At 48.0% G+C, this 26,262-nt stretch overlaps 1 protein-coding gene across 4 annotated transcripts in view; it reads right to left on the bottom strand.

The window, feature by feature from the left end:
- CSPP1 (centrosome and spindle pole associated protein 1) overlaps positions 1 to 26,262 on the bottom strand; it is a 1,841,309-nt gene that overhangs the window by 1,131,975 nt on the left and 683,072 nt on the right. For 3 of the 4 annotated variants that reach the window (XM_069621145.1, XM_069621146.1, XM_069621147.1), the window contains one exon: positions 12,579 to 12,680. The exons of the other annotated variant lie outside the window; for it this stretch is intronic. In XM_069621145.1, coding sequence (XP_069477246.1) covers positions 12,579 to 12,680 — 102 coding nt within the window. The remainder of the gene's footprint in view (positions 1 to 12,578; positions 12,681 to 26,262) is intronic. 4 annotated transcript variants of the gene reach the window in all.

The raw sequence follows: 26,262 nt of genomic DNA, 5'->3' as shown, positions 1-26,262 counted from the left end.
AGTGTTGTCTCCAGAGATGTGATTGCCAGGAACATGTCATCCGCAAAAGCAATCACCCTGTGTTCCTCCCCCTAAAACTAATACCCTTGACATCTGGTACCTATCTGATAAGGGCAAGTAATGTTTCCAGGGGAATTGCATAAAGAAGCAGGGAGAACAGCATCCCTGTTTCGGACCACAGGACATCTGTATACCCTGAGGCAGCCGGCCATTGATAGCAAGGCAAAGGGGTTGGGTCCCGCTAACAGGACCTCACCACCCGCATACATTTCTCCCCCAAACCCATGGTATGAAAAACAAAATACCACTCCAGGCGGTTGAATGTCTTTTCCGCGTCCAAGGCCAGAATCGCTGCCGAGGTGTTAGTTAAATTGGCTTTCTCAATGAGATGGCATACCCTGCACGTGTTATCAGAAGTCTGCTTATGTCTGATAAACCTGGACTGGTCCAATCATCTTGGGGAGCAACCGGTCCAGGTGCGACACCAGGATCTTGGTGTATAGTTTCGCGTCCCTGTTAAAGGTATTTGTACCGTGCACTGTCACCACTGGAGTGGTCCCCAGGTACTCTGCTGGATCTGAAAAGGGAAGAGGGTAGGAAGGTTAGTAGGATCGAGCAGGAGAAAGGCAAGGGTGGTGATGTGCTGTTGGCAGCCTCAGTTCGGTTTGCACCATTCGCTGAGCTTGGATGTACTTTTCGGTTGGGAGCCATTGTGTGCTGTTGCATGTTGTAGATTTGGTTGTTGTAGTGTGGTGAAGTGTGTGCATTAGAGGTATGGTTGTGTTTCGAGCTTGAGATGTGTATGCAGAGGGGTGAGATTGTTTAGTGGCATCGCTATTTAGAAGTGACGCATGCTAATCTTCACAATCCTGTCTATATGCCACGCAAGCTAATCTTTACAATCCTGTCTAGGTGTGGTGCAAGCGGACATTCACAATTCTGTCTAGATGTGATGCAAGCGGACATTCACAATTATGTCTAAATGTGACGCAGGCTCATATATGCAATTTTATCTCGACTAACTAGCACAGAGTATAGTCTACCTAGTTGTGAGATATTGCTAACTAATAGTTACCTTGATATGAGACATGGCTGGGCAACAGTTCGCAACTCAGTGAGTCTATGTGGGGTAACAGTTGCTGAATTAAAGGGGGTATTTGCAGGTTACCTTCTATTTGGTGGTGGAGACAATAGGATAGGAGAGGTGGGGCAGTTTTGTGGTTGCAGAGATAACAGAACAGGGGCATAGCGAAGTTATGGTGAAGAATGATGGGATAGGTGCAGAACCAGGAGAAATCCGTGTGTGTGTTGGCTTGCAGATGGTAGGTTGATTGCACTGGCTTGTGTCCGTATGGGTAAGGTCCAGTGTCCAGTTAGTTTGTTTTAAGTGTGGTTGCTTGTGTTGAGTTTGTGTTGGGGTATAGGTTAGCTAGACCAGTGGGCGTGTATAGTATTTGGGTGGTGTGTTTGAGGAGGTAGAAGTGGGGGTTTAGTGTTTCGGCTACTCGCTAAATTCTTCTATGTGGCTAATCTACACAGTCCTATCTGATGTGACTCATGGCTAAACTTCACCTGGACAGAATGTGAACTCCTAAATTGGAGGTACAACAGTAAATGCAAGACACCTAGATTTTAGGTATATGGTTAGAGGGAGGGAGGCTAATGGGCATGTGATCTGATAATGCTATTGCCACCAGGTCTATCTCCCACATCTGCCCTAAAAGAGTATGGGATATCCATATATAGTCGATCCTAGAGAAGGACCTGTGGACATGGGAATAAAAAGGTATACCCTTTACCCTTCCCCCCTCTTTAATTCTGCCCATGAGTCCACTAGAACCAGCCTCCCAAATGCCCTCCTTTATCTTCTTGGACGGGGCCACCTGGTTGTGATAGATCCTCATACTCCTATCTTTGTCTGGGTAACATGCTAAATTGAAGTCCCCTGTGAGCACTATCCTACCCTTCACAAAAAATTCCAGTTTGGATATGACGGTCCTCATGAACCCATCCTGTCCGGTGTTGGGGGCGTATTCTGTCACCAGAGTGTATCCCTCTCTGTCCCATTTGATATTTGCCATTATGTATCTGCCCTTGGGGTCTCCCATAGTGTCTGTAACGGGCAGCCATGGCTAAGTGTGAAAGGCCAGGAGCGCACAGCCTCGTTTACCCTTAGCATTGTCTCGAGTCAATTGGGGGTATCCTTTCAGCTTTAGTTTATGTCTGTCAGATTTTGTGGATGTGTGTCTCTTGCCGCGCCACCCAGTCTGGCATCTCCCTTCGCCAAAATGTGTTCAACTCCCCCCGCCCCTCTTCGCCAGGGAGTTAAGACCCTTGACATTAAGAGTTATCAACTTAAAGTTTGGCATTCTGGCTATGAGACTCAGGGCTCCAATCCGCCATTGTGTTCAGCTGCCCCCTCTCCTGCCCTCACTCCTCTTCCCATCCTCCTCCTCCCCCCACCCCAGTCTCATCCCGCCACTCACTCTGGTCCGGCTCAACCAGTCTCTAGCTCCCCCCATTCCTACATTACGTGTGTTGAGCCCTTGTAATAACCCAGAGTGAACCTGTGTGGGTCCCCTACACCAGTGGTGTTCAAACTTTGCTTTGCCAAACCCCCTCTCCCCCCTTGAGCACAAATATTGTTAGCAGCCCCCCCCCCCAGAAGCTATATCTGCGTGTATTTCCTATCAAAAGCAGTTGCGTAGTTCCTTTTTGAACAGCTTCACGCCCCCCCCACCCCCAACATCATCCGGGCCCCCCTAGCGGGGTGTGGGGGCAGCCCCACAATTTGAAGACCTCTGCCTTAGACCCACGATACCAACTAATACAGCTTTCACCTCACACCCCCCTCCCCCGCCCCTACCACCTGTTGACTTCCCTCAGGCGTTTGATACATAGTTGGTTGATGCATAGATTTCCTGTCACCACCCTGTTCCTTCAGCGTGGTGGATCTCTGCTAGTAGCCAGCCAGGTGGGAACCGTGCGCTCCTTCCCCTTCATCAGGAGGTTTACCAGGACCACTCAGGCCTGTTTTTTTTTTTTAACCTTTCATCAGAATCTTTGTCCACGCCCAAATGTTCCTTTTGAGCAATTCTCTCGCTGGTCTCCGTTCTTGCCGTAGTGACCCCCTCTCTGCCATCTTCAGGATCCTCAAACCTTCCTTGCATGTGGTGGCTCAGTGCCGTTTTCCTTTCCAGTCAAACAAACCAAAGGGAACGGTCAATTTGTAGTTTGTGCCAAAGCGTGCACCACCAGCCCAATCTGTCTACGCCTCACCAGGGTCACTTGGGCCGAGTCTTGAAATAGTTGGAGCTCCGAGCCGTTGTAGTTGATTGATCTAGCCCTTCTGGCGGCAGCCAGCACCTTCTCCTTCTGCCCATATTGGTTCAGGGCCCCCACTACATCCCTGGACCTGGCCAGGGCTCTCCTCGCTTAGGCCCCACTCTGTAGGCGGTCCAACTCTATTCCAACCAATCTTCCACCTCCAGCAAGCCCACAAACACATGCGGCGCCATTGCTTGTAGATCCTCGTCAGCCACTGCCTCGGCTAAGCCTTTGATTCCAATATTCGATCTTCTCGATCGGTTCTCTAGGCCCTCACTCTGGATCTCCAGGTTCCGAGTGACTCTTGCCAGCTGATCGACCAGCTCATCAATATTCCTGGTGTCATCTGCAATGTCCTGTACGGTGTTCTCTGCTGCGTCGGCCCGCTCCTCCAGTTTCGTTATATCCCCTTACACTTCCTGCAGCAACTGGGAGAGTTCTACACGCATCAGGTTTAGCTGAGATTGAATAGTTTCTGATATCTTGTCTCCAAAGTCCTGAAAGTACTGGCGGAGAACCTCCCGGGTAACCACTTGATCCTTTGTGGGCCACGCCATGTCTTTGGGCTCTTGTGCAGAGAGCCTCTGGTCCAACCCCCAATGGGTTATCACCTTCCTTGCACCAGAGTCGTTGCAAGTTGACCTCCTGTGATTGTTCTGCCGACTTGGGGGCATGTGAGTCCTTCCCCCTTGTTTTTGGACATGTGTGCAGCAAGGTCTAATGGAGGGAAGTCCAGGCCCCTCCTCCTCACCTTGGCCTCCGCTGGCAACTGCTCCAGGGCCATAGGCACCCTTTCACACCGCCTCTCCATGGGCCTTCCGTCAGCTGGGAGCAGAGTCCTAATGCTCCCCTCTGCCCTCATACCGGTGGGCCAACAGATGTGCTCTCCCTCAGGCCCCCAGATGTTGCTGCTCCTGGTCACCAGCACTATAATCAAGCCTTCCTGGGTCTAATGGGGGGGGATGTCTCCCAATTCTGCTGCACAACTCGTGAGCCTGGACGGGCTCTCTGGGTCCCTGCTCCACCGGTTCTGCTTTTCCAAATATCCAGTGGGGGTACGACACCATCTGCTCCTCGGCCCCAGCGCTTGCCTGGGTCGCTGCCCCACCCACCCTGCCTTGCGCCAAGTGCAGGGTTTCTCAGCCAAGTTACGCCCTCCCTGATGCCTTCAACCAATGTCCTCCTCCTCTAGTGGTCCCCTGGTGTTCCCTCCGGGGGTTCTGGTTGGGGTGCCCCGCTGCGCTCCTCCGCTCCTCTGTGTGTGCTTAACAGTGTGCTCGCACTCTGTCCCGGGGGCACGGCCTCCTCCTTCCTGGTATTAGAGTGCACCACTGGACTGCTGCTCCAAGTGCTTCCCGGCCAGTAAGGCTTTTGCAGAGCCTCGCAGCACCAATGGGCATCCGAGTGGGGACACAGGACCCACCTCCTCCTCCCGGGCTCCTTTTCTTGCCGGAGATCTGCAAGTCCATAACTTTTGCCTGGCGCAACAGCCGACCACCTGGTTTCACCCTACGGGGGCTCTCCCTTGAGGTACCTCTGTGCCTGATGCTCTGGGTGGGTGGGCGTGTTGCGAAGCCCGATCTGCGCTGGCCGCAGAGGTGGAGTGACAGCTTACCAGCTCCACACTTGTATAGGACCTGCTAATGTATCCCCCCCCGCCTGGGGATAGCTCAATTGTGGTTTCTTTATTCTTAAGGGCACCAAAGCGCGAGAGCGTTAACACGCAGCTCTCCCCTCGGCAGCCATTTTGGAATCCACACATTTTGAATTTTTGAAGTATTTATATTGCGCTAGCCTGACAGAATGACCTGCATATGGGTGCAGGTGATCAAGAACAATACACGTCAACTCCCAATGCCTGCCATCAACTGCGATCTGGTTGAGGGGGCGCTGTTGTGCACAGAAGGAAATGGCAGCTCCCGTTTAAGCTCTGGCTGTATCCAGGGCCGAAAAGCCTAAATAAACCATGTGCCCACTCTGGTTCGGCGCGATTTTTGCAGAGACCTTGCAGCTACAACATCAGATAGCCCACACGAAATTTGGACCAAAAAGGTGAAGCAAGTATCGAGTTGTGGACACAGACGCCCACAGAAGCAGTGCAGGACGCGCCCGCCGGGGATTGAGGGGTGGAGCCCGGCGCCAGAACAACTCAAGCGGCGGCAGTAACTGTTTGATTCACCCTTCCAGAGAGGAAGAGTCGCAGGCGCTCCGATTTTCGTAGAGCGCCTGCAGACCCCCTCCACCAACACCGCTGTAGTGACTCGTGAGAAGGGAGAAGCCACCCCCCCCCTGCCTCGGCTCACCGCAGTAAAGGTAAGCCAGGCCCGCTCCCAGCGCATGTCGTCTGCTCGGCCTACGGGCGGCACCGCAGCTCTCCATAGACTACGGGAGGGACGGGCCGATAATCTGCCCAAACGGACAAATCTCCGCTCCATTTACACACAGCAGGACGTTCGGTACAAACGAACGAGTGCAGAGGAGAACCCCCCCCCACATCCCCTAACCCTCTTCCGGGAAGCGGGCACGCAGGAGGACCAAACATCCCCACCCTAGCACCATTGGAACCCTGGAAGCGTTCAACAAAGCACTGGTTAGAACACCAGCACTGTCGCCACGGCGTACGGGGTGACCTAGACACTGGAACAACAACCATACCCACCCCCCCTTAGATACAGAAGGGGCAACGAACTACGGCACAACCAACTCTCAGTGGGCCCAACAAAGGGGCGAAGAGCAAAACAGGGCAAGTCGATAACAGCCCTCCTAAGGTCGTTAGCATAGACACCCTCACTCTATGGCACGGCGAAACAAGCCACCTAGACAACCCAAATCGCCCTGGTACATGTGGGGCATTGTTAATGAGACATTAAACTGATAGCTGGTGGGAACCGCCTCCAATATTATTCTGCCACAGATACCAATCAGGCCCACATTAGCTAAGCATAACAATACAGGATACAGCGGTAACCGAACACTGACTCAACCTATTCAATGCACTCTGCATCTTGATCCCTGCAATATAGTGCAACCACAAGGCAATTGGCAAGGGTATTCATGAAAAACGTACACTCTCCAGAGCCAGAACGATGCCCAAGTACTTTGGTTCTAAAAAGAGCAGAGGAACTATAGATAAGTACACGACCACAATGCAGAAAGACACCAAGCCCGAAAGGGATGAAGAAACGCTCATACAGGTTGAACAGATTCCCCCCCCCCCCCCCCGGCCTCCATGATGGATCCTCCATGCAGCAAGGTTTCGCAGCACTAACAGACAAGCTAGACGGAATCACAGCAAGTGCTGCGAATATAAAAACGCAACTCGACAAAACAACTGCTCACATGACAAAGGCAGAGGCAGAAACAAGAATATCAGGCACGGAGGACACAATGGAGACCCTGAAGAAAACGGTGTCCACAATGGCCATCGAGCTGGGAACAGTGAAATCCAAGTGTGAAGATTTGGAAGCAAGATCTCGAATAAATAATATCCATATAATTGGTGTTCCGGAGGGGGCTACTAAAGGATCAATGGAGAAAGCGGTGGAAGATCTTCTGCGTACACTATTAGAAGAGCCGGGATGGTCACTTGTGTTTATAGTGGAGAGGGCGCACAGGTCATTAGCCCCAAAGACGAAACCCGGGGCATATCCCAGACCTATCGTAGCACGTATACTAAACTACAGGGACAGAGACCTGATCCGAAAAACAGCTAGGGAGAAACAAGAGTTAAAATGGGAAGCCAACATTATACGCATTTTTCCAGACTTCACTCAGGCTGTGCAACAGGAAAGAAAGCTCTTCTCAGGAATCAAGAAAATGCTACGTGATCGACAAGTCCAATATGCAATGCTCTAACCCGCCAGACTCAAGATCCAACATAAAAAAAAATCATATTTTTTCACATTCCCGGAAGAAGCCTCGAGCTTCATAGAGACACATATTCCCCCAAATAACAGACAAACCCGAAAGAAGGGCTATCGAAACAATCCTGAGGCAAGATCACCGCCACTGCGTTCAAGAAGTAAGAAGGAATGGCGAAGACAAAGGCTTCCCTCTGGGAGCCTCACATTGCAGATGTCTAAAAACCATGTCTCAAAACACATTGAAAGCGTTAACCCAAAGACGTTATAATAAGTGAGTGTAACAAGCCAGAACCGGAGGTAATACTCCTAACCAATATTGGCTTGGGCACTGGAGACGCCGACGCCCCCCCTATAGCAGGTGCTCGTGATGTTAGGAGGGGGGGGGACTCGAAAGCACAGTTGAAGTTGGGGGGAGGGACGGATTGGGGAAAGTTGGGTTTCTGTTATGAAAAGGAGGTTGGTAACACAAAAAGCACACGGGTTCTAGGCACGGAAACACTTAAGCATACAACAATGAAGCATTGGTGTTCTCACACAAGCAAACACCCCATAGATAATTGCAAAATCTGGCAAAGACAGTATCAATGTGCTAAGCTGGAATGTGAGGGGGCTAGGCTCGAAGATCAAGAAAAGGAAGATCATGGCCTATCTCAATAGACAAACCGCTAAGATAATCTTTCTCCAGGAGACCCACACAGGCCCCCGACAGGGTGAACAACTGTTACCGAATTGGGGGACTCATCAGTACTTCACAAGTTCTTCTAGCAGAGCGAGAGGGGCGGCAATACTAACACACAAAACGTTACCGTTCTTATGTATCAAAGCTGAATGTGACCCTGAGGGGAGGTATGTTTTACTTTATGGTAATCTCCATGATAAATAGTATTCCTTAACTTATATGGCCCGGGTGTTATGCGGTGGAGATTTTAATACAATTCTAGATGTACAATTAGATCGCACATCAACACAAGCTAGAACACTAACCAAAGCAGCAGAGACAATACTTGCACATATGGCAGATCTACACTTAAGGGATGTCTGGAGAACACTAAACCCCAGCAGGAGAGAATACACGTACTACTCCACTGTCCATGACATGCACTCCAGAATAGACTTATGGCTAATAGATGCAGGCAGCATGGCATGGGTAACAAACTCCCACATACACCCTACGACTTACTCCGATCACTCCCCGATACAATTAACACTGCAAATCCCCGACAGGATTAGTGACAGACCACCATGGAGATTCAAACCCGCAGCCCTCAGAGACCTAGTGTATAAAAACTCAATGGCGCAATATATACAGGAGTATTTCGATATCAATGAACACTCGGTCTCAAGTCAGGCTATACTATGGCAGGCATTTAAAGTTTGCATAAGAGGTCAGTCAATATCCACAGAGGGGGGAATTCTCAAAGACATTCGGGGTAGGCTAGCTAAGCTAGAACACAAATAACATCCCTGCAATCCCAGTGTGCACTGTCCTCGTCTCCTCACCTAGGCAAAGAAATAAAGACCAAATTAGATGAATATCTAGAAACAGCAGACCAGGAGATCAGATACTTTGATAGACCTATACAGCAGCACGCAGATATGGAGAGGGGGGAACACCCTGGGAAACTACTAGCCAGAACGGTGCGCAGAGAGAGAGGCCCCACAAACATACCACGCATACAAATAGCGGATGGTACAATGTCCACAGATCAGAATAAGCGGAAAGATACATTTTACGCATTCTATAAAGACTTATACTCCCCTCAGTGTACTCTCCCAGATACCGGCAACGCTTATAGCAGATGCGACTAGGGAATCACTGGAGGAACCTATCATAGAGGCTGAAATAAGTGAAGCAATAAAAGCTCTACCCAATGGGAAAGCTCTGGGCGCGGACGGGCTGGGAACGGAATTCTATAAAGAATTTAGTCTACTAGCTCCCAGACTGCATGCCGTCTGGATGGAAGCATTAGACACGGGAGAACTCCCCAAAACTACCAGAGAAGCAATAATTGCACTTTTGCTTAAACCAGGGAAACCCCCTGGAGAATGTGGGTCGTACCGACCACTATCCCTAATAAATACTGATGCCAAGATCCTAGCAAAGATACTGGCAACCAGACTCTCACCGTTGATGCCATATATGGTACATGAAGACTAGGCGGGGTTTATAATGAGCAGATCCACAGCAACAAATATAAGACGATGCCAAATAATAACCACGATACCCTCTGCAATTCAGGGAATAGCTGTCTCCCTCGACATGAGGTAAAGCATTTGACAGTCTCCTGGCCCTTTCTGTTCGGAGTGCTACGGAACTACGGGTTAGGCCCAAAATTCATAAAATGGATCCAGATACTTTATATACACGGGCCGACGCGAGGATTAAAATTAATGGATCCCTCACAGACCTACTGGAATTGCTGGGAGGCACCAGACAGGGCTGTCCACTCTCCCCACTACTCTTTGCGCTAGTTATAGAACCCCTAGAGAACATTCTCAGATCAGGATACAGCTAGTTTGGGATATGGCTCGAGGGCAAGCTGCAAATTATAACGCTATATGCGGACGACATTCTATTATATCTAAAGAATCCGGATTGCACACTTGGCACGGTGCTGGCAGAAGTGGAAAAGTTCGGTGACTACTCAGGTTTGCGCCTTAATCCCTATAAATCAGAGATATTCCCACTCACAGACAACTCCCTGCAGCCCCAAAACCTACATGGTCTTAATGTGTATCGGGCTCTATATGTTTATTTAGGCGCCCATATAGCCAGAACTGCCCAACTATCCCGCGCATTGAACTATACTACACTAGCAGAAGCACTGTGTGCCAAAATGAAGCACTGGAATACGCTACCCATATCATTGGCGGTGAGGATAGCCTTTATCAAAATGGTAATATTACCGAAGCTTTTTTATCTTTTCAGCACGGTGCCAGTATGGCCCGGCCGCGCTCGGTTTTCCAAAATTAATAGCGCCTGCATAGCATTTGTATGGGGCGGACACCCTAGACTGAGTTGGAGGGTACTAACAGACACGTATCCCAGGGGAGGGCTGATGGCACCGGACATGGAACTGTACTACCTGGCAGCGCAGGCACATCATGCGGCTGGGTGAGCCGCATGCTTTCTTAAGCCTGTCCCCCGACCCCCTTCATTAAGGGAGCGTGAAGCGACATTGGCTCTACAAAGGATAACTAAGCCCACCCCTAAACAATGTAACACGATAAACCCGTCCAAGGTCACTATCACGGCATGGTCCAGAATCGCAGACATCTTTGGCGCCAGTAAGTTATATCACCCGAGTATGCCAATATGGGGGGAGCCACACACACCCTTCGCCATAGAGAGTGAAATGGCAATACATTGGAGTGCTAGAGGCATTACCCAATGGGGTCAGCTATTCCCAGATCATCACTTTCTCCAATGGGAGGACATTAAAGACACAGTGGGTAACACAAGTGCGCATAAGCAACAATATTATAGGGTAGCAGCCATCACACAACATATTTACCCAACATTCCGGGAAGAACCTGAAATAAACATGGCATTAGGTTACATATTCACAGGGGGGACCCAGCAAATTACTGCCTCTGCTCTTTACAAAACTATAATACAAACACGTCCTGCGGTAACTCACACGGCTAAGGGCAGGTGGGAACATGACCTGGGGCAACCGATAGAAGACCAAGAGTGGTCTCAGATCTGTGCATTGACACATTACTGGTCAGAGGTTTGCGGAGCTCTGGATAGGATGGCAGACCAACCGGTTGAGTGGACACCACGGATCTGCATGCTGGGGGCAGAGGGGAAAATGAACCCAACGTGGTGAAAACCTTTGAACCTAAGCCTGCTAATAGGGAAAAGGGTCCTATTAATGAGATGGAAGAATGTGCAACTCCCTACAATAGAAGACTGGAACAGAGATATGGTGTGGGTTAACGATACTGAAGAACTGTACATAGACTCAGTCATGCCCCCCTGTAGACCCAGGAACATATGGTCATGGTATAAATAATATCTGGCAGATCTAGCCGACCTCGAAAACCTGAGCACAGAAGAAAGCTGACCTGTATAGATTGTATGCTTGCATAACCGAATGTTACAAATGTATGTGCATAACCTGTGTGCAAATATAAATAAAGTTGTTAAAAAAAACTGCAATCTGGTTGACAATTCTATACCCAAGGGTTTATTTAAACAGGTGTGTTTTTAGGGCTTTGCAAAATCCTATTAGCCCAGTCATGCTTTGTAGTTCCCATGGTAAGGTGTTCCCCAAACTTGGGCAATTAACCGCAAAGCGCCAATCTCCTCTGAACACACAGTGAGAGGGTGGACTCTCTAAAAACAACTTATCAGACTAGCGTAGTAATCAGCTTGGTAGATGCCACTTCAATTTCTCTGAGATATGCAGGTGCCAGGTTATGCAAGCACCCGAAGACCAAACATCTGATCTTAAAATCAATTCTCTCCTTCTCTGGGAGACAGAGTACAGATCTGCGCATTGATGAAATGGCAGTCGATCTAGAGAATTTAAAGATTAACCGAAATGGAGCATTCTGCTCTCTGCAGCCTAATCAGTTGTTTCTCCGGACTACTGCTAGCAAACTACTGCCATAATCCAGTTGAGGGTTCATTAATGCTCCCACTACATAGGATGATCTTTCTGAGATATGAAAGGGAGAGCAAGGCACAGACGACGCAAGGAGTAGAAATGGACTGCACCTTAGCTCCTACCTGGTTTGGACTACCAAGGTTCACTTGTAAAATACATCCCAAATTGTTGATTGAGGTATAAATAAGGATCAAGCCGATAAAGCAGGGAGATGGGGGGCACTTGGTGTCCTCTGCTAACAGGTGTTTAACTGCAATCGATTGCGAGACATCCAAAGGCAGACTTCATCCAAACATGGACCTTCTTTCTGGGAAGACTCCTCACAGAATTGCCAACTTTCAGATACACCCGAGTGTCGTCTGCATATGACAAAGTCATATTTCCTCAAGATGCTCATTAATAGTACGGAAGGGGGTAGTTTATCCCACATCACCACGGCACTAGAAAGTAGGTGTAAATTGAGCAGGAAACTACGTAAAAACATTACATTAGTATCACTCTAAATTTTCAAAACACAACTTCTTTCTAAGCGTAAATAACTGAAAATTGGGTTCAGCATGTTGCAAATGTTACTAAACAGATCAGAAGATATATTTAAATTGACTACATTTACAAAAGAAATAAGTTAAACATTTCAGATGTCAATCATCAGGAATGTGTGTGCACTTAAAACATATGCAATGAAGCATGTGCAAATATTAATGTGAGTCACCATCAAATAACCCTACCAAAAACTCCTAATGTATTGGTAGTGATAATTGTGCAAAACTACCTGGTCTTTGCCGCAGCTGAGATTGGTCTTCTAACAGACCGTTCATGGAAATCATCCTCATACTCTGCTGGTGCGTTTCTTACTTGCCACTCTCTGGGAGCCCTGCAATAACATTGATAATTTGTAAACTTGGAAAGAGCGTATAGCCTAAAAGGATGCTTTGAATTTTTGTGTTGAATTAAATTACTGAATAAAAACAGTTCTTTGTTTTACTCGAAGGATGAAATACTTAGTTGACCATATCAGTACCAAATGCTGTGACCCCTGGCACTACAGTTGGTGTTTAAACCAGATAAACCAGCTGCTGTTCTTTAGATATGGCTGCTGTGCAGAACTGCATCCGATTTTAAGAGCAGAAGGATAACTACTAGAATCAATGAATCTTTCAATCAATGATACAAATACAATTAAAATCAAATACAATTAAACCATCCAAAAATAATGCATATATAAGAAGGACAACAGCGTGTCTCAATGGTACTGTCACTTAAACTTTGAGAACCCAGCCCAAGGGACTCAAATTAAAAATAAATATATATAAAACACAAATATGTTATATGCAGTTGGCTGCCCGCAGTCCCTATAATCCTCATTGACATGCCCCTACCATATGCAATCTAAACGCCAAAACAAAAGCGCCTGCTGTTAAGGGAGCGTTCAGTGCATTGCACTGAAGTGCAAGTTTCAACTTCTTCCTTTGTTTTAAAACTAAAAAAGAAACCCTTCCAGAATGGTTTAACATAAATCTATAGGCACAGTAAAACATACTTAAAAAAAAGTATTGGAGCACCGCTCCCAGCCGCTGCCGCCCATTTCGACCACTGATTAGAAAGGCACAGGTGCCAGCGTATAGTTAAAGTGAAACCTGTTTACACAAGTGTTTTCCAAAATTCTAATGCCAATACATTTTTACTTGCTGGACCGATTTGGAAGAAAAGTTCAATAACAAAACAGTTTGTCCCGAGGGCCCCTCCAAAGTGGAAATGTTGGGTAAAATTCATCAAAAGGTGGAAAAGGTATTCAGAAACAATAAATGCTGTTTTTGGCCTGGTATTATTAATTTTCCCATAGCGAAAAAGAGGGATGAACACCTGTAGTGTATAAAAAAAAAAAAATCACTGTACGGATTTGCACCAAATAAACAACTTAGACACACAGCAATGCAGATGGTGCTTTTGGTGGTTTGAGGTAAATCTGTACAAAACCTTTAAAAATATTCGATGGAGAAGAGGGTTCATTATGTTTCTGAAAAATGATCATATATCTCCCATGGTGCTTTGCAGCAGAGAGGCTAACCGACTTTTCAGAAATGAAAAAACCCATTACATTTGCCTGATGTGATCAATTCCTGTGGTAATACGAACGAATGCCGAAAATGAAAGTGCTCAAAACGATATTTTGAGGATAATAAATGGGTGCATTCATTTCGGGCTACATGTGAGGAGAGGGAAAGAGGACCACTTGTGCAGTGGGGGATTTTGGACTGGGGAGCCGATTTGGGGGAGTAAATGATCGGCTTATAATGGGCATTCCACGGGAATTGGCAAACATTTCATTGCCACGAGAATGGTTACCCGGAATGACATTAAAGGTGTTGGCGCAAGAAATTATCTTGAGACTAGAAAGAGGGGGGAAAATATGGGTACAATCAATAACCTATGGACCAAAGGGACTTTGCAATACTCTTACACCTCGAAATACATGGGAACACATTGTAGGCAGGGGGATATGGGCCTTTTGCAATAACTCGTGCAACATATACAGTGGCCCCAGCCGAAGACCATGGTTAGTGGGCCTGAAGAAACTATAGTATAAAAAACATTGAAAAACAGTGAAAAAACTTGAGTGAAGGTGTTCCGTTTTATTGCAAAAAACACTTAAAATTCAGCAGGTGTGCGAAGTGAACCATCTTTGGTTACCGTCCCATCCCACAGCCCCATTGCAAATCACTTTCTACAACTACTGTATTTCAAGGGTTATGTTCACCGCAACTTGCTCTTATTTAAAGATTTTCCACGACAGTTAGGGAAAGGAAAGTAAACATGGGAAAAAAAGGGAGTACAAAAGGTGGAAAGGGAAGATTGGGGGAAATGGGTAGGGACAAAGAGGGCAGTGTGCATTCAAACGTCTCCTAAAAACTGTCAAATTAATTTAAAGAAACCTAAAATGTTGCTCTTTTTAAGGAGTCGCGAAAATTGACAATCCACATTTCTGACCCGAGAATTTAAAGCTCTGTATACAAATGTCAGATCCAAGTACAAAATCAGGTGCCTTGTGCATGTTGTACGTTTATTATAAAATATTGGCTTCACTGTTCTTTTAAGCATACATCTTGTGACTAATCCTTGGATGTCGCTCCTTCTCCCCTAGGGGGAGCCCCTTCCCATGAGGCCAGGGAGGTGAGGCTGCTCCCGATAGTCCCCCTGGGGTGCTACTTAACAGGTTCATCTCATGGGCAGGGATTCCCCTCTATGGCACTAGGGACGACTATCTGGGGAGAACACAGTATTCCACACACTCCAAAACACCTCCCCTAATATACCCCTACCTTGTTATCCCGTGTACCTGTCATATTCAGAAGGGGTACTGGGACGAAGACGAATCTAATAGATCTCAGGGAAATGACTGAGATAGGTACTGGGACAAGGAGGAGGTGAGGAGCTGTGAATATCACTTCCGAAAAGAGCAATGAGCCGTCTAGTGGTTCTAGAATGCTCATTGGAGAAACCACAGTAGAAATAGGACGACTCCGGAAGAGGGAGCCGAGCCCTCGCTGGAGGAACCGCGAGATTCAAGGTCGACAAGAAGGAAGAAGAATGCCAGAATCTTCACGGGACGCTGCCCAGGAGTCGGAAGCATCCGAGCCAGTTTGCGGTGGAAGGAACAAGCGGAACGCATCAGAAGCAGGCAAACCAGCAGAAGCAGGCTGACCATGCGCTTGAGAGGACATGCAGCCTGCACAGCAGAACATGCTGCAAAGTCGCTGCAGCACCCACAAAGACACAGGAGACCAGGAGAAAACCAGAAGAGGGTTTTTGAAAGCCTGACAAGAACCGCAAGACACTGGTACAACCCCTGGTGTTGGTAAGCTGTGCAAACAATAGAGAAGCTAGGGGAAGGGAGGCATTGCCCCATGTGTATTGAACTGACTTGAGAAACTTAAGGGCAGTGCCCCGGCGGGGAAGTGGAACAGGTCTGCCTACCCGAGCCACTGGAGAGGCGCATAGCAAATAGGGTGTTTAAGAAAGACCAGGGGGAAGGGAGTTAATCCCCCTAGCATTTTGAGCTACACTGTAAAGCCTGAGAAATGCCAGGGGAAGGGAATCGCGCCCCCCCCTCTCTCATGCCTGCCGGTGTTGCAAAGCAAGCATGAGGAGGGCATGGGGAACAGAGTCAATCACCAAACCTCTCAAATTTGACAAAGAGCATAAAAGAAACAAGGGGATGGCAGACACACCCCCTGGTGTTGTGTACCGCGAAGCCCAGAGAGGTCAGCGGAAGGCAGCCATACCCCTTGACTGTGTGTACAGTGAAGCAAAGCCAAGTTCCAGGGGGCACGGTTAAAGCAACGAGGCCAAGATAACTGGAGAAGGAAAGTATTCCCCAAGGAACCAATAACTAAGGGCAATAAGGAATGATGTAGGAGTTGGAACTTTTACCTTTCGTGATTTAAACTAAGAACTTTACAATACCACTAGTTTGAATTTTGTTTTTCAGCCTGAAAAGGAACTGAGACCTGGAGAAGGCAGTCATTCTCGCAGGTTAATTTCCCATCTGCAATTGGAACTATAAAACATTGTCCAGAGGAACGGAGTCATTCCTCTGGACCAAAACCCTTTGCCTCTTTAGTATTAGTTACAAGTGTGAGGGATAGAAGTAGGCATTTTGACACACAACCGTGGACTCTTCATTTACTTGGACATTCTGACAGCACCCTTAGTTCCTTAGCTGAGGCAGGGAAACCCCTCTTAGAGTCAAGGCGAGATATGGTTCCCCTTTATTTTTACTGAATACAAGTTTATGCCAACATGCATGCCACTTGTGCATCAATCTCCTTCTGCACCCTTACAATCTCCAACATTGACGGAGCAACCTTACAACTTATGTCATTCATGCCTCCCTTTCGTTATAGGAGCTACTTATTCAGTACAGACTTGGTTGGTTTCGTCATTCCAGCACTTTATGTTAATTACGATCTCAGAAATAGGGTACATTTCCTTGAGTTTATGTGTATTTGTAGGCTGTGCTCCATATTCCACACAATATTTCATTAAAACATTGCTGAGGGGGACGGTGGCAGTTGGGGGGCCCAATGTTGTCCCCTACTCTCCCGTCCCCCCCACCAAGTACCTGTTTATATCTGAGCAGCAATCACTTGCACCACCCCATGCCTCGAACAAAATGCTCACCAGGTTTGTCTGTTTTTCAGACTCTGCATTAACTACACATCAGGAAGGGAAAACGGCAGATCAGACCATCAGTCCCCCCCACGCTAACCTCATCGCAATGTCGGACTCTCCAAACCGGCACTGCTCACCAGCATCGGCACGCCATTGAACAAGGTTGCCGACAAACCCCTAGACCACCAGGGATTTAACCAGGAACCACAATCCCCAAATGGGAATACAATTACCTTGGTGCTTGGGGGAGCATCAACAGCCCCCCCCCCCCTAACACAAATTTGGAAATTGTGAATCGGGGGCTGCTGTCACTATCTTGCAGCTGCACCGTGCAGAGAAACGGGATGGGGTTTGATGCACTATTTAAAATCTCTGTTTGTAACAAGTCCCAGCTGGAAAAGACCAGGCCGGATTGGCTAAGGCAAGTGATTCAAAGGAAGAAAGAGGGGTAGCCATAAAGCGAGCAATGGGAGGGTGGAGGAATTTCAGTTTAGGTATTGGTTTGTGAGAACAAGTGGTACTGTGTGGTGAGTGCGTGCATGAATAGTGTTGAGATTGTTCGAGAGTGTAGGGAGTGAGTGGGAAGGGACACTGAAAGTGATAGAAGGGCAAATGAAAGGAAGATAGGGATAAGTAGTAGTAGCGTGGAGGAGGGACTAGCAGGGTGGCAGAAGGAATAGCAGGGTGGCAGAAGGAACAGCAGAGTGTGGAGTGTGAGAGATGGAGTGAAAGACATCGGAGGGACAGAAGACATAGTTCGATAGCAGACGGGTGGAGCTGATGGAGGAGAGTACTAGTGGGAGAGGAGTATGTGGGCATGACAGGAAGTCGATTGAAGTGGTGGGTGGTGACTGCCTGCTAGGCACAATCCAAAACCCCTAAGACAGTTAGGAGCGAGACAAGGCATTTCGCCCTCATCATAAAGAACAAAGGCTTTAGTATACTATGGGAGAAACAATCTGTATCTATTAACCAATGGTTAAGGGCACCTAGATTACAGGGGGGGGTGCTTCCTAGATGGGAGTGGACTGGCCTTAGAGACCCGTAAATAGAGGTCTGTAAAATCTTAATAAAAACCCTAAAATGTTTGAGAGTTGCTGTGTTCCCGAGGCTGTGATAGTAATATATTATCAATGGTTATAAATCTTACTTTAAACAGAAACATTCCACTCTGTTCATTAACGCCCCTTTCCTCTGCATAGTTTCAGAAACATGCCCATTGAAATGTATAGGTCTATTATTAGGTCTTTGTAGAATCACAATGTCGACATCAAGGTAATTTTGATATGGAAATTGACATAACTGTCCATATGAGCTAAAATGTTCATTAAAAACGGAACTTTTTTGATATTAGATGCCTCACAGGATATTCCGTTTGACTTGCAATTTTACAGCAATTCATTGACAAACGTGTAGTTGCTACCATTTCTGTCAGCATGCTAATTTGCTGGATCGACTCTCGCACTTGCAGTATTGGCACTGCGAGTATGTCTCATTTTGTTGCTGAAAGGCATGATTCTGGACAGCTGGTCCCATACTTTAATTCAAGGTGAACGACTCCATAAGGGAAGAGTTTCTTACCTGTAACTCCATTTCTCCAGCATTGGTATCTTTCATGGATTCACATGCTTAGATGTCATGGATTCACATGCTTAGAATATTCCCCGTCAGACTCGGAACCCTCGGTACACTTATAAAGCTGTTTTTCCATAGGAAAACTTTGACAACTTTGTGTCCTATTTACGTCGTTTTGGGCTGCTAACGCCTGCCCCAATAGGACGTAGCGGTATAAATGTCCCACCCCCCCACGGCTCCCTTCAGATTTTAACCCCTCCAAAGTAGCATGGAGGGAATACAACATGTACATTGTATTCAGGGGAGGCCGGCGGGCGCATGTGAATCCATGAAAGATACCAATGCTGGAGAAATGGAGTTACAGGTAAGAAACTATTCCCTTCTCCAGCATTGGATCTTTCATGGATTCACGTGCTTAGAATAGATTGTACAGCAGTAACTCTGATATGGCGGTGGGAATGCAATCCAACATCCTTATGAAATATAGATATATATACATATATATATACATATATATACACATATATAACAAGGTCATTCCCCTGAACAGGGCTTACATCACTGAAACAGATGGCGCAAGACTGCTCTTCCCATCTGCACATCGTCCGCATGTTGCCGTTCAAGGCAGTAATGGCGGGTAAATGTGTGTGGCACCGACCAGGATGCCGCTTGGAAAATGTCTGTCAGCGGAATCCCTGCCCACAGCACCGCTGAGGACGAAGTTGATCTTGTGGAATGAGCTCTCGGACGTCCTAGCGGTTTGCCCACCTTGGAGTGACAAAAAGCAATTGTCGACGAGACCCCTCGATCTAGTCCTTGTTTTGAGATTGCCTTTCCTCTCGTCGACGGACCATAAGACACAAACAGTTGCTGCGTAGTCCTGATTTGCTGAGACCGATGAAGGTAAAATTTCAGAGCTCTCTTCACGTCCAAAGTATGGAGGGCCTTTTCCGCAGCCGATGAAGGAGCTGCAAAAAAGGTAGGTAGAACAATTGAGGAATGTTTATGATAAACAGTAGGAACTTTTGGAATAAAATGAGGATTAGTCGACAGCACCACTTTGTCCTTAAAGAACCTCAAGTATAGAGGATCTATGCCCAATGCCTGCATCTCCGAGAGACGTCGAGCTGACGTAATAGCTATTAGAAAGGCCAACTTCCACGATAAGAACTTCATAGACGAGGAAGCCATCGGTTCAAAGGGAGCTTTCATTAGCCCCACTAACACTAAGTTAAGACTCAAATGTATGGAATAACCCCTCATGAAGTGCTTTATCAGCCTATCACTAAACAAGGGAGACGACTGCCTTCTCCTCGTGAATCTTGAAATGGCCGCAAGGTGTACCTTTATCGACGAAAAAGACGATCCGCTCTTCGCCAAATGCAGCAGATATGGGAGAAGCTGTTCCGGAGTTATATTCAGGGGGTTCAATCCCAGCTGACTTTGACACCACCCACAGAATCGCCTCCACTTGCATGCATACGAAGTGTTTGTGGAAGGAGCCCGTGCGGCCTGCAGGATTCTCCAGCAATCCAACGAAATACTCAGGATACCAAACTCCGAAAAGTCAAGAGCCAAGCTGTGAGGTTGAGACTGTCCGGGTCGTGGTGCCACACTGTCCCTTTGTCCCGGGACAGGAGGTTCGGGGCTTTCGAAATGATATCGGCTGCGCTATTGACAGTTGAAGCAGGTCGGAGAACCATGCATGTCTCGGCCAATACAGAGCCACTAGGATGACTCGACACCTGTATCTGAGAATCCATTGCAGGGTCCTCCGTATGAGAGGAAACGGGGGGAAAGGCGTACAGAAACTTGTCCGTCCACGGGAAGGAGACCGCCTCCCCCAGCGAGCCCATCTGTGGCCACCTGCTGGCGTACAGTTTGCACTTCTTTCTCCTTTGTTGCAAAGAGATCCGGAGGAGGTTGCCCCCACTTCTTGAATTTCTTCGACAACTGAAGACTGTTTATCTCCCATTCGTGTATTTGGTCCATTTTCCTGCTGAGGGAGGCCGCTTGCTTGTTCCTTACTCCAGGGAGATGGTGAGCTACAATGGTTATATCGTGCTTAAGAGCCCATTGCCACACTTTCTGAGCCTCGGTGGAAAGGGTTCTGCACCGAGTGCCTCTTTGCTTTCTCAAGTAAAACATTGGTGTCGTGTTTTCTGTCAATATTCTCACTACCGAGCCTTTTATGTGTGGTAGAAAAGCTTTCAGGGCCCAGCGCACTGCCCTCAACTCCAGTACGTTGATGTGCAGGAGCGATTCCCTCGGCGACCATCAACCTTGCGTTTGTAGAGTGCCCATATGTGCTCCCCAACCCGTCAGCGACGCGTCCGTCACTATGGTCACGCGAAATTCCGGTTCCTGCAGGGGTACCCCCCTGGATAGGTTCTGAAAGCTCTGCCACCATCGAAGAGCTCGTAGGAGCTCGTCGTCGACGATCAGTTTGTCCGACCAGAGTCCTTGGGTCTGGGTCCGCCAGGAACTCTTGAATTGGCCTCATGAAAAGGCAGGAGTTGTTCACCAGAGGGTTGCACGACGCCACAGCGCCCAATATCGACATATCTCCTCACCGATACTTTGGTATTGATCCTCCACTGACTTGCCAGCTGATTTGAGTCTGTGGATTCTGTCGACGGATGGCCTCACCAACCCTGACTGGGTTTCGAACTGCGCACCTAAGAACACTAAGCTTCTCGACAGAGTCAACAAGGACTTCTCGAAGTTTACTGCAAATACCAGCCGTCGTAAAAGCTGCATGGTGGCTTGTACACTTGTTTGAGTTGCCATAGGGGACGATCCCCTCACCAACCAGCCGTCGAGATACGAGTACACGTGATGGCCTTGCTTTCTCAACCATGCTGCAACTAGAGCTAAACATTTCTTGAACATCCTGGGGGAGGATTTTAGCCCAAAGGGAAGCACTGTGAACTGGTAGTGAGTCCGTCCTACCAAAAAGTCTTAGGAACTTTGTGTCGTCGACGCATTGGTATGTGGAAGTACGCATCTTGAAGGTCCAGCAACGCCAGAAAATCCCCTTCATGGACAGACCGGATCACTTCCTGAAGTGTGAGCATCTTGAATTTTAGGCTTTTCAATGCTTTGTTGAGGTTGCGAAGGTCGAGAATGGGACGCCATTTTCCATTTGGCTTTTTCAGGACGAAGTATCGGGAATAAACACCTTGACCCCTCTGCGACACAGGTACCAATTCTATAGCCCCTTTTTGTAGCATAAGCACCACCTCCTGTTGCAAAACGCTCGGGTGGGGTTGAGCCAAAAACACTGGTGGAACATGCAGAGGGTTGCCTTTGAATTGTAGGGAATGCCCAAACCTTACAGTGTCCAGCACCCACTGGTCCGTGGTTATTTGTTCCCATTCGTCGACACAATGCCATACCCTGACTCCCAGGACGTTCGACGCCCGTCATTGCTGGTCTTTGGCGTGCTTATCTTTCGACGAGTAGCCCGTCCTCTTCCTGGAGGTCTGGTAGTCTCTGCGTCGTTTGGCGGCCTGAGAAGCCCTCCTGTAGCCCTGCGAGGATTAAGCCGGCTTATTGAAAGACCGGTCCCTTGATGTTTAGAATCCGGAGTTCCCTGATGCTCCTCTAAGGGGGCGAAAAGAACGAAAATTCCTTCCACTCTGGAGGGCACCCAAAGAACGCGCCGTGTCAGAGTCCTCCTTCATGCCCTTTAAGGCTTCGTCCACCTTTTCGCCGAACAGAAGGTCTCCTTCAAAAGGCATATCCAGCACGTTGTACTGCACCTCAGGTCTAAAGTTGGTGCATTTAAGCCACGCCTGTCTCCGTAGAACCACCCCGTTGTTGACTTGCTTAAATCCCGATTCTGCGAAGTCCACAGCGATATTTATAGAATGATTTGAGGCCTCTTCCTCCTCGGACGAGTAACATCGCCGCCTTCCTGTGTTCTTCTGGGAGATGTTATAGTATGGGTGCCAACTGGTGCCACATCTCTCTATCATACCTGCCCATTATAGCCAGAGAGTTGGCCGCCTTCACTGTCGTTTCACCCACCAACACCACCTTCTTGCCAAAGGCAACTTGTCTCCTGGCCTCGTTCTCTGGAGGAGTCATGCATTTCTGCTGGGACCTTGCTTTTCTCGCCGCAGCCGCTGACACTACCGACTCTGGGGTTGGTTGGGAGGATAAACATTTGGGGGTGGATTCTGGAGCCTTACATTTTTTCTCTAGCCTTCCTTTTATTGCAGGCTCTGAGAAGGGATGACGCATCATCTGTAAACCCTCCTGCCACACATGATCCAGGATGGGCACTGAGAACACCGACCTTCTCTTGCCCATGTGGTCAAACAGAAAACAGTCTTTTTTCTCCTCCTCTTGAGCCAATCTGAATTCGGTACACGCTTTGCTCATCATGGTATGGAATGACCCAATGTCGTCCTGGGACGACGGTTGAGCTGTGCTCCTTCTTCGAACTCTGCCTCCGACTCCCAGGTTGGATCCCTAGAGGGGGATAATGAAATATCCGATAAGGACCTTCTGTCTGATTCCGAGTCCAGCAGCTCTCCTTCCTCCGGGCGTGTACATGTGAGGTCCTCACGGGCCGGTATTGCCGTTGACACCGTCTGAGCTGGCCAATGGGAAGGACCGGGTTCGTCGAAAGTCGATATCGTCGGAGCTGCCACTTGTGGAAACTTCTCGTCCAATTTCTTTAACAAGGTCTGCAACGTGGATAGAACCTCAAGTGATAGAACAGTCTGTGGGCTAAGAAGCGGGGTTGTAACCGGGATATTTGTCCCGCTGGAAAGAGAGTCAGCTTGCTAACCCCTTGTAACCTGATCTCTGCAGGCCCAGCTACCCTCTCACTCTTCGTCCACAGAGGATACAGACAAGGCCGCCTCCGGTCGCCAGGCCTCCTGCGGGTTCTCCGTCAACGAGGCTAAATTTGGGCCAGCTGTCGTCGTAGCTACCACCTGTGGCATAACGAAACCAACTGCGTCATTGGTAGTGAGGGAGTCGACGACCGTCCTCCCGTCAATGACTGTGGTATCTGCGCAGCTCCCGGAGGCGTTCGCCTTTTTTCAACTTGACATGTGTTTCTCAGACTCTCGACTCGAGGATGATCTATGGTGATCACCTGAGGAGGATCTCGACTTCTCTTTTCTCTCCTTTGACGATAATGACGATGAGGTTTTCTTCAGCGAAGATTCACTTGCGGAATGGCTTCCCGAAGACCCCTTCTCCGCAGGGCGTGGTTTCTTCACCGGGGTTCAGCCGATGCCGAGTGGCGGGGAGCCCCTAAGGATTTTGATGCCGAGGCCACGCTGCGCGTGGAGCCTACCTCCGAAGGCGGGTACACACCCGCTCCATCGCTCAACCAGGCCACCAACCGCCGATTTCAGTCTTTAAAAGTCTTTTGGGAGTAGCCCTTACATATGTCGCACTTGTCTGCCGAGTGGTGAGGGTGTAGACAATATATACAGTTCATATGGCCATCCCCCTCATACACTTTCTTTAGCCCGCATGTAGCGCACGGGCGGAAAAGAGCTTTTCCAGACATTAGGAAAAAACACAACGAACAACCTAGACAAAATAGTAGAAGGCGCGAGGTGATCCCACTACTTTGGAAGACGGTGGAAATCTGAAGGGAGCCGCGGGGACGGGGCATTTAGAGCTACGTCCTATTGGGGCAGGCGCAAGCAGCCCAAAACGACGTGGATAGGACACAAAGGTGTCCAAGTTTTCCTATGGAAAAAAGGCTTTATAAGTGCACCGAGGGTTCCCAGTCTGACGACGTGGAATATTCGAGGCATGTGAATCCATGAAATCTAAGCATGTGAATCCATGAAAGATCCAATGCTAGAGAAACATTTAATCATCATTCTTAATATGTTGTTGCAACTGCACGTATGTATCCCATTTTATGCAGGAGAACACAGTTTATGTAGGGAACTGTTCCATGAAGTTTCCCTAAAAATGCTGCGATATAAAACCTGATCGCAATCTCTATGGTGTTAAATTGAATTTAGTCAGCTATCTCAGAATAGATTCCTGTCATTTTCACTTACTAATATGCCTCATACTTATTATTATAATAATATTATTCAGACTCAGACCCCCCCTCCCCCAGTACTTTGGTGAATGTTCCTAACTGTTGTATAACTTAAAATGTTTTTCCACTCATTACTGTACTAGTTCAACTGACAAGGAAGAGCAAAGTTGAAATCACCCTTTGGGGTAATTAATTTCTGGTGAAACTTGTTTTCTCTTACGTATCATCATAGGCTAGGACTATATCACACCTAATCTAGTAGCGGTGTTTAAGGGGAACAAACAAGGTGGTCACATGCATCAGATGTGAGCAACCTGAAGGTGTCTCACCCGCTAGTCCCCAGGGATCTGTCATCCAGGTGGCCAGGACACGCCCATTGCTTTTAGAGCCAGTTCCTGGGGTGTACCAGTGCAGGGAGGACCACCTGGATGAGGCCTGGGGGGAGGGGAGGTCTTCGGTGAGTGGGAGATCAGATGGTGAGACACGTTATCTCCTTCCCTGTAACACCTTTTCCCCATCCTACCATGTATGATACTTAGGAACTCAACCTCTATTCCCCTCCCCTTTCCTGACACCAACACTTTCTCACGGACAGCTCATTGTGAGAGAAAACAGACTAACACCTGAGCTGTATACCCGACACGTCTCAACACAAAGGTAAGGCAGAGTCGGGCAATTACTGATCATTACTCACACCTGACTTACATCAGACGTCCTCACACGGATAAAAGCAGAGGACGAAAGCACACTCTGAGCAAGACAAAGCACACAGGGAAGCAGCAGTTCCAAGATGCCAGTTTAACACAAGGAGAAAGACAACAAGACCAGAGAGGGTTGCAAAGAGAGAAGTGCCCTTGACCTTTTCAGAGAAAAAAACATTACTTTCACGAGCTTTCGAGAAGAAACATAAGACCTGGAATTAAAGCTGAAGAAACCTGAATTGTGTGTTTGAGGTACCCGGGGCTCTTCTGCGTCGATAGCCAAGGTGTGGAGAAACGTTTGCCGCCTTGGCACTGTACTTGGCTCCTAGAACAAAGCAGCGCCAGTAAAGTCAGCACAGCTGGTGAGTCGGGGAGACTGATAGCAGACCCGTCTGTTCTAGAACCAAGGTCGCAAATGGCAACATTGTATGGAGAAATCTAAAGAGAACACTGTGTGAAGCGTATGTGATGAGTGACGCGAATATAATTGAAAATCAAAGGAGTGAATGAACTTTTGAAGCCAAGATGGATACCGTATACAGAGTGGTCCTGCACCACGTCTGTGCTCATTCAAAGGTCTGTTAGGCATCCAACAGAGCTGGCAAATGTAAAAAGGAATTGTGAAATCAAAGTGGTCCTCCAACGGGTCAAGGTAAACCCTGTGCACATTCGAAAGTCTTCGATAGTTAATGCAAACAGAAATTGGTCCAAGCCCGGCTGAGGGAGAGTAATTGTGTAAGAGGGGGATCCGGGGTGAACTGAGTCACCAGAGAATGAATATTCTCCGAACATTGGAGAAGGGGATCCGAGCCCGGAAGAAGGGGATCCAAAGTAACAAGCGGTATATAAAAGGGATCTGAACCCAGCAGAGGGGGATTTAGGGTGAAGAGTGAAGCACCTGAATCGAGTACTTAAGAGGAAAGGAACTTTTAATTTGTTTTGGTACATCAGGCCCTCTGAATTAAGAGACTTTGATAAGC

This window comes from Ambystoma mexicanum, chromosome 5q (assembly GCF_040938575.1).
Source record: "Ambystoma mexicanum isolate Mex_15411 chromosome 5q, UKY_AmexF1_1, whole genome shotgun sequence".
Lineage (NCBI taxonomy): Eukaryota > Metazoa > Chordata > Amphibia > Caudata > Ambystomatidae > Ambystoma > Ambystoma mexicanum.
Note: the sequence above shows the minus strand (reverse complement) of the source record. Positions and strands in the feature narration are given on the sequence as shown.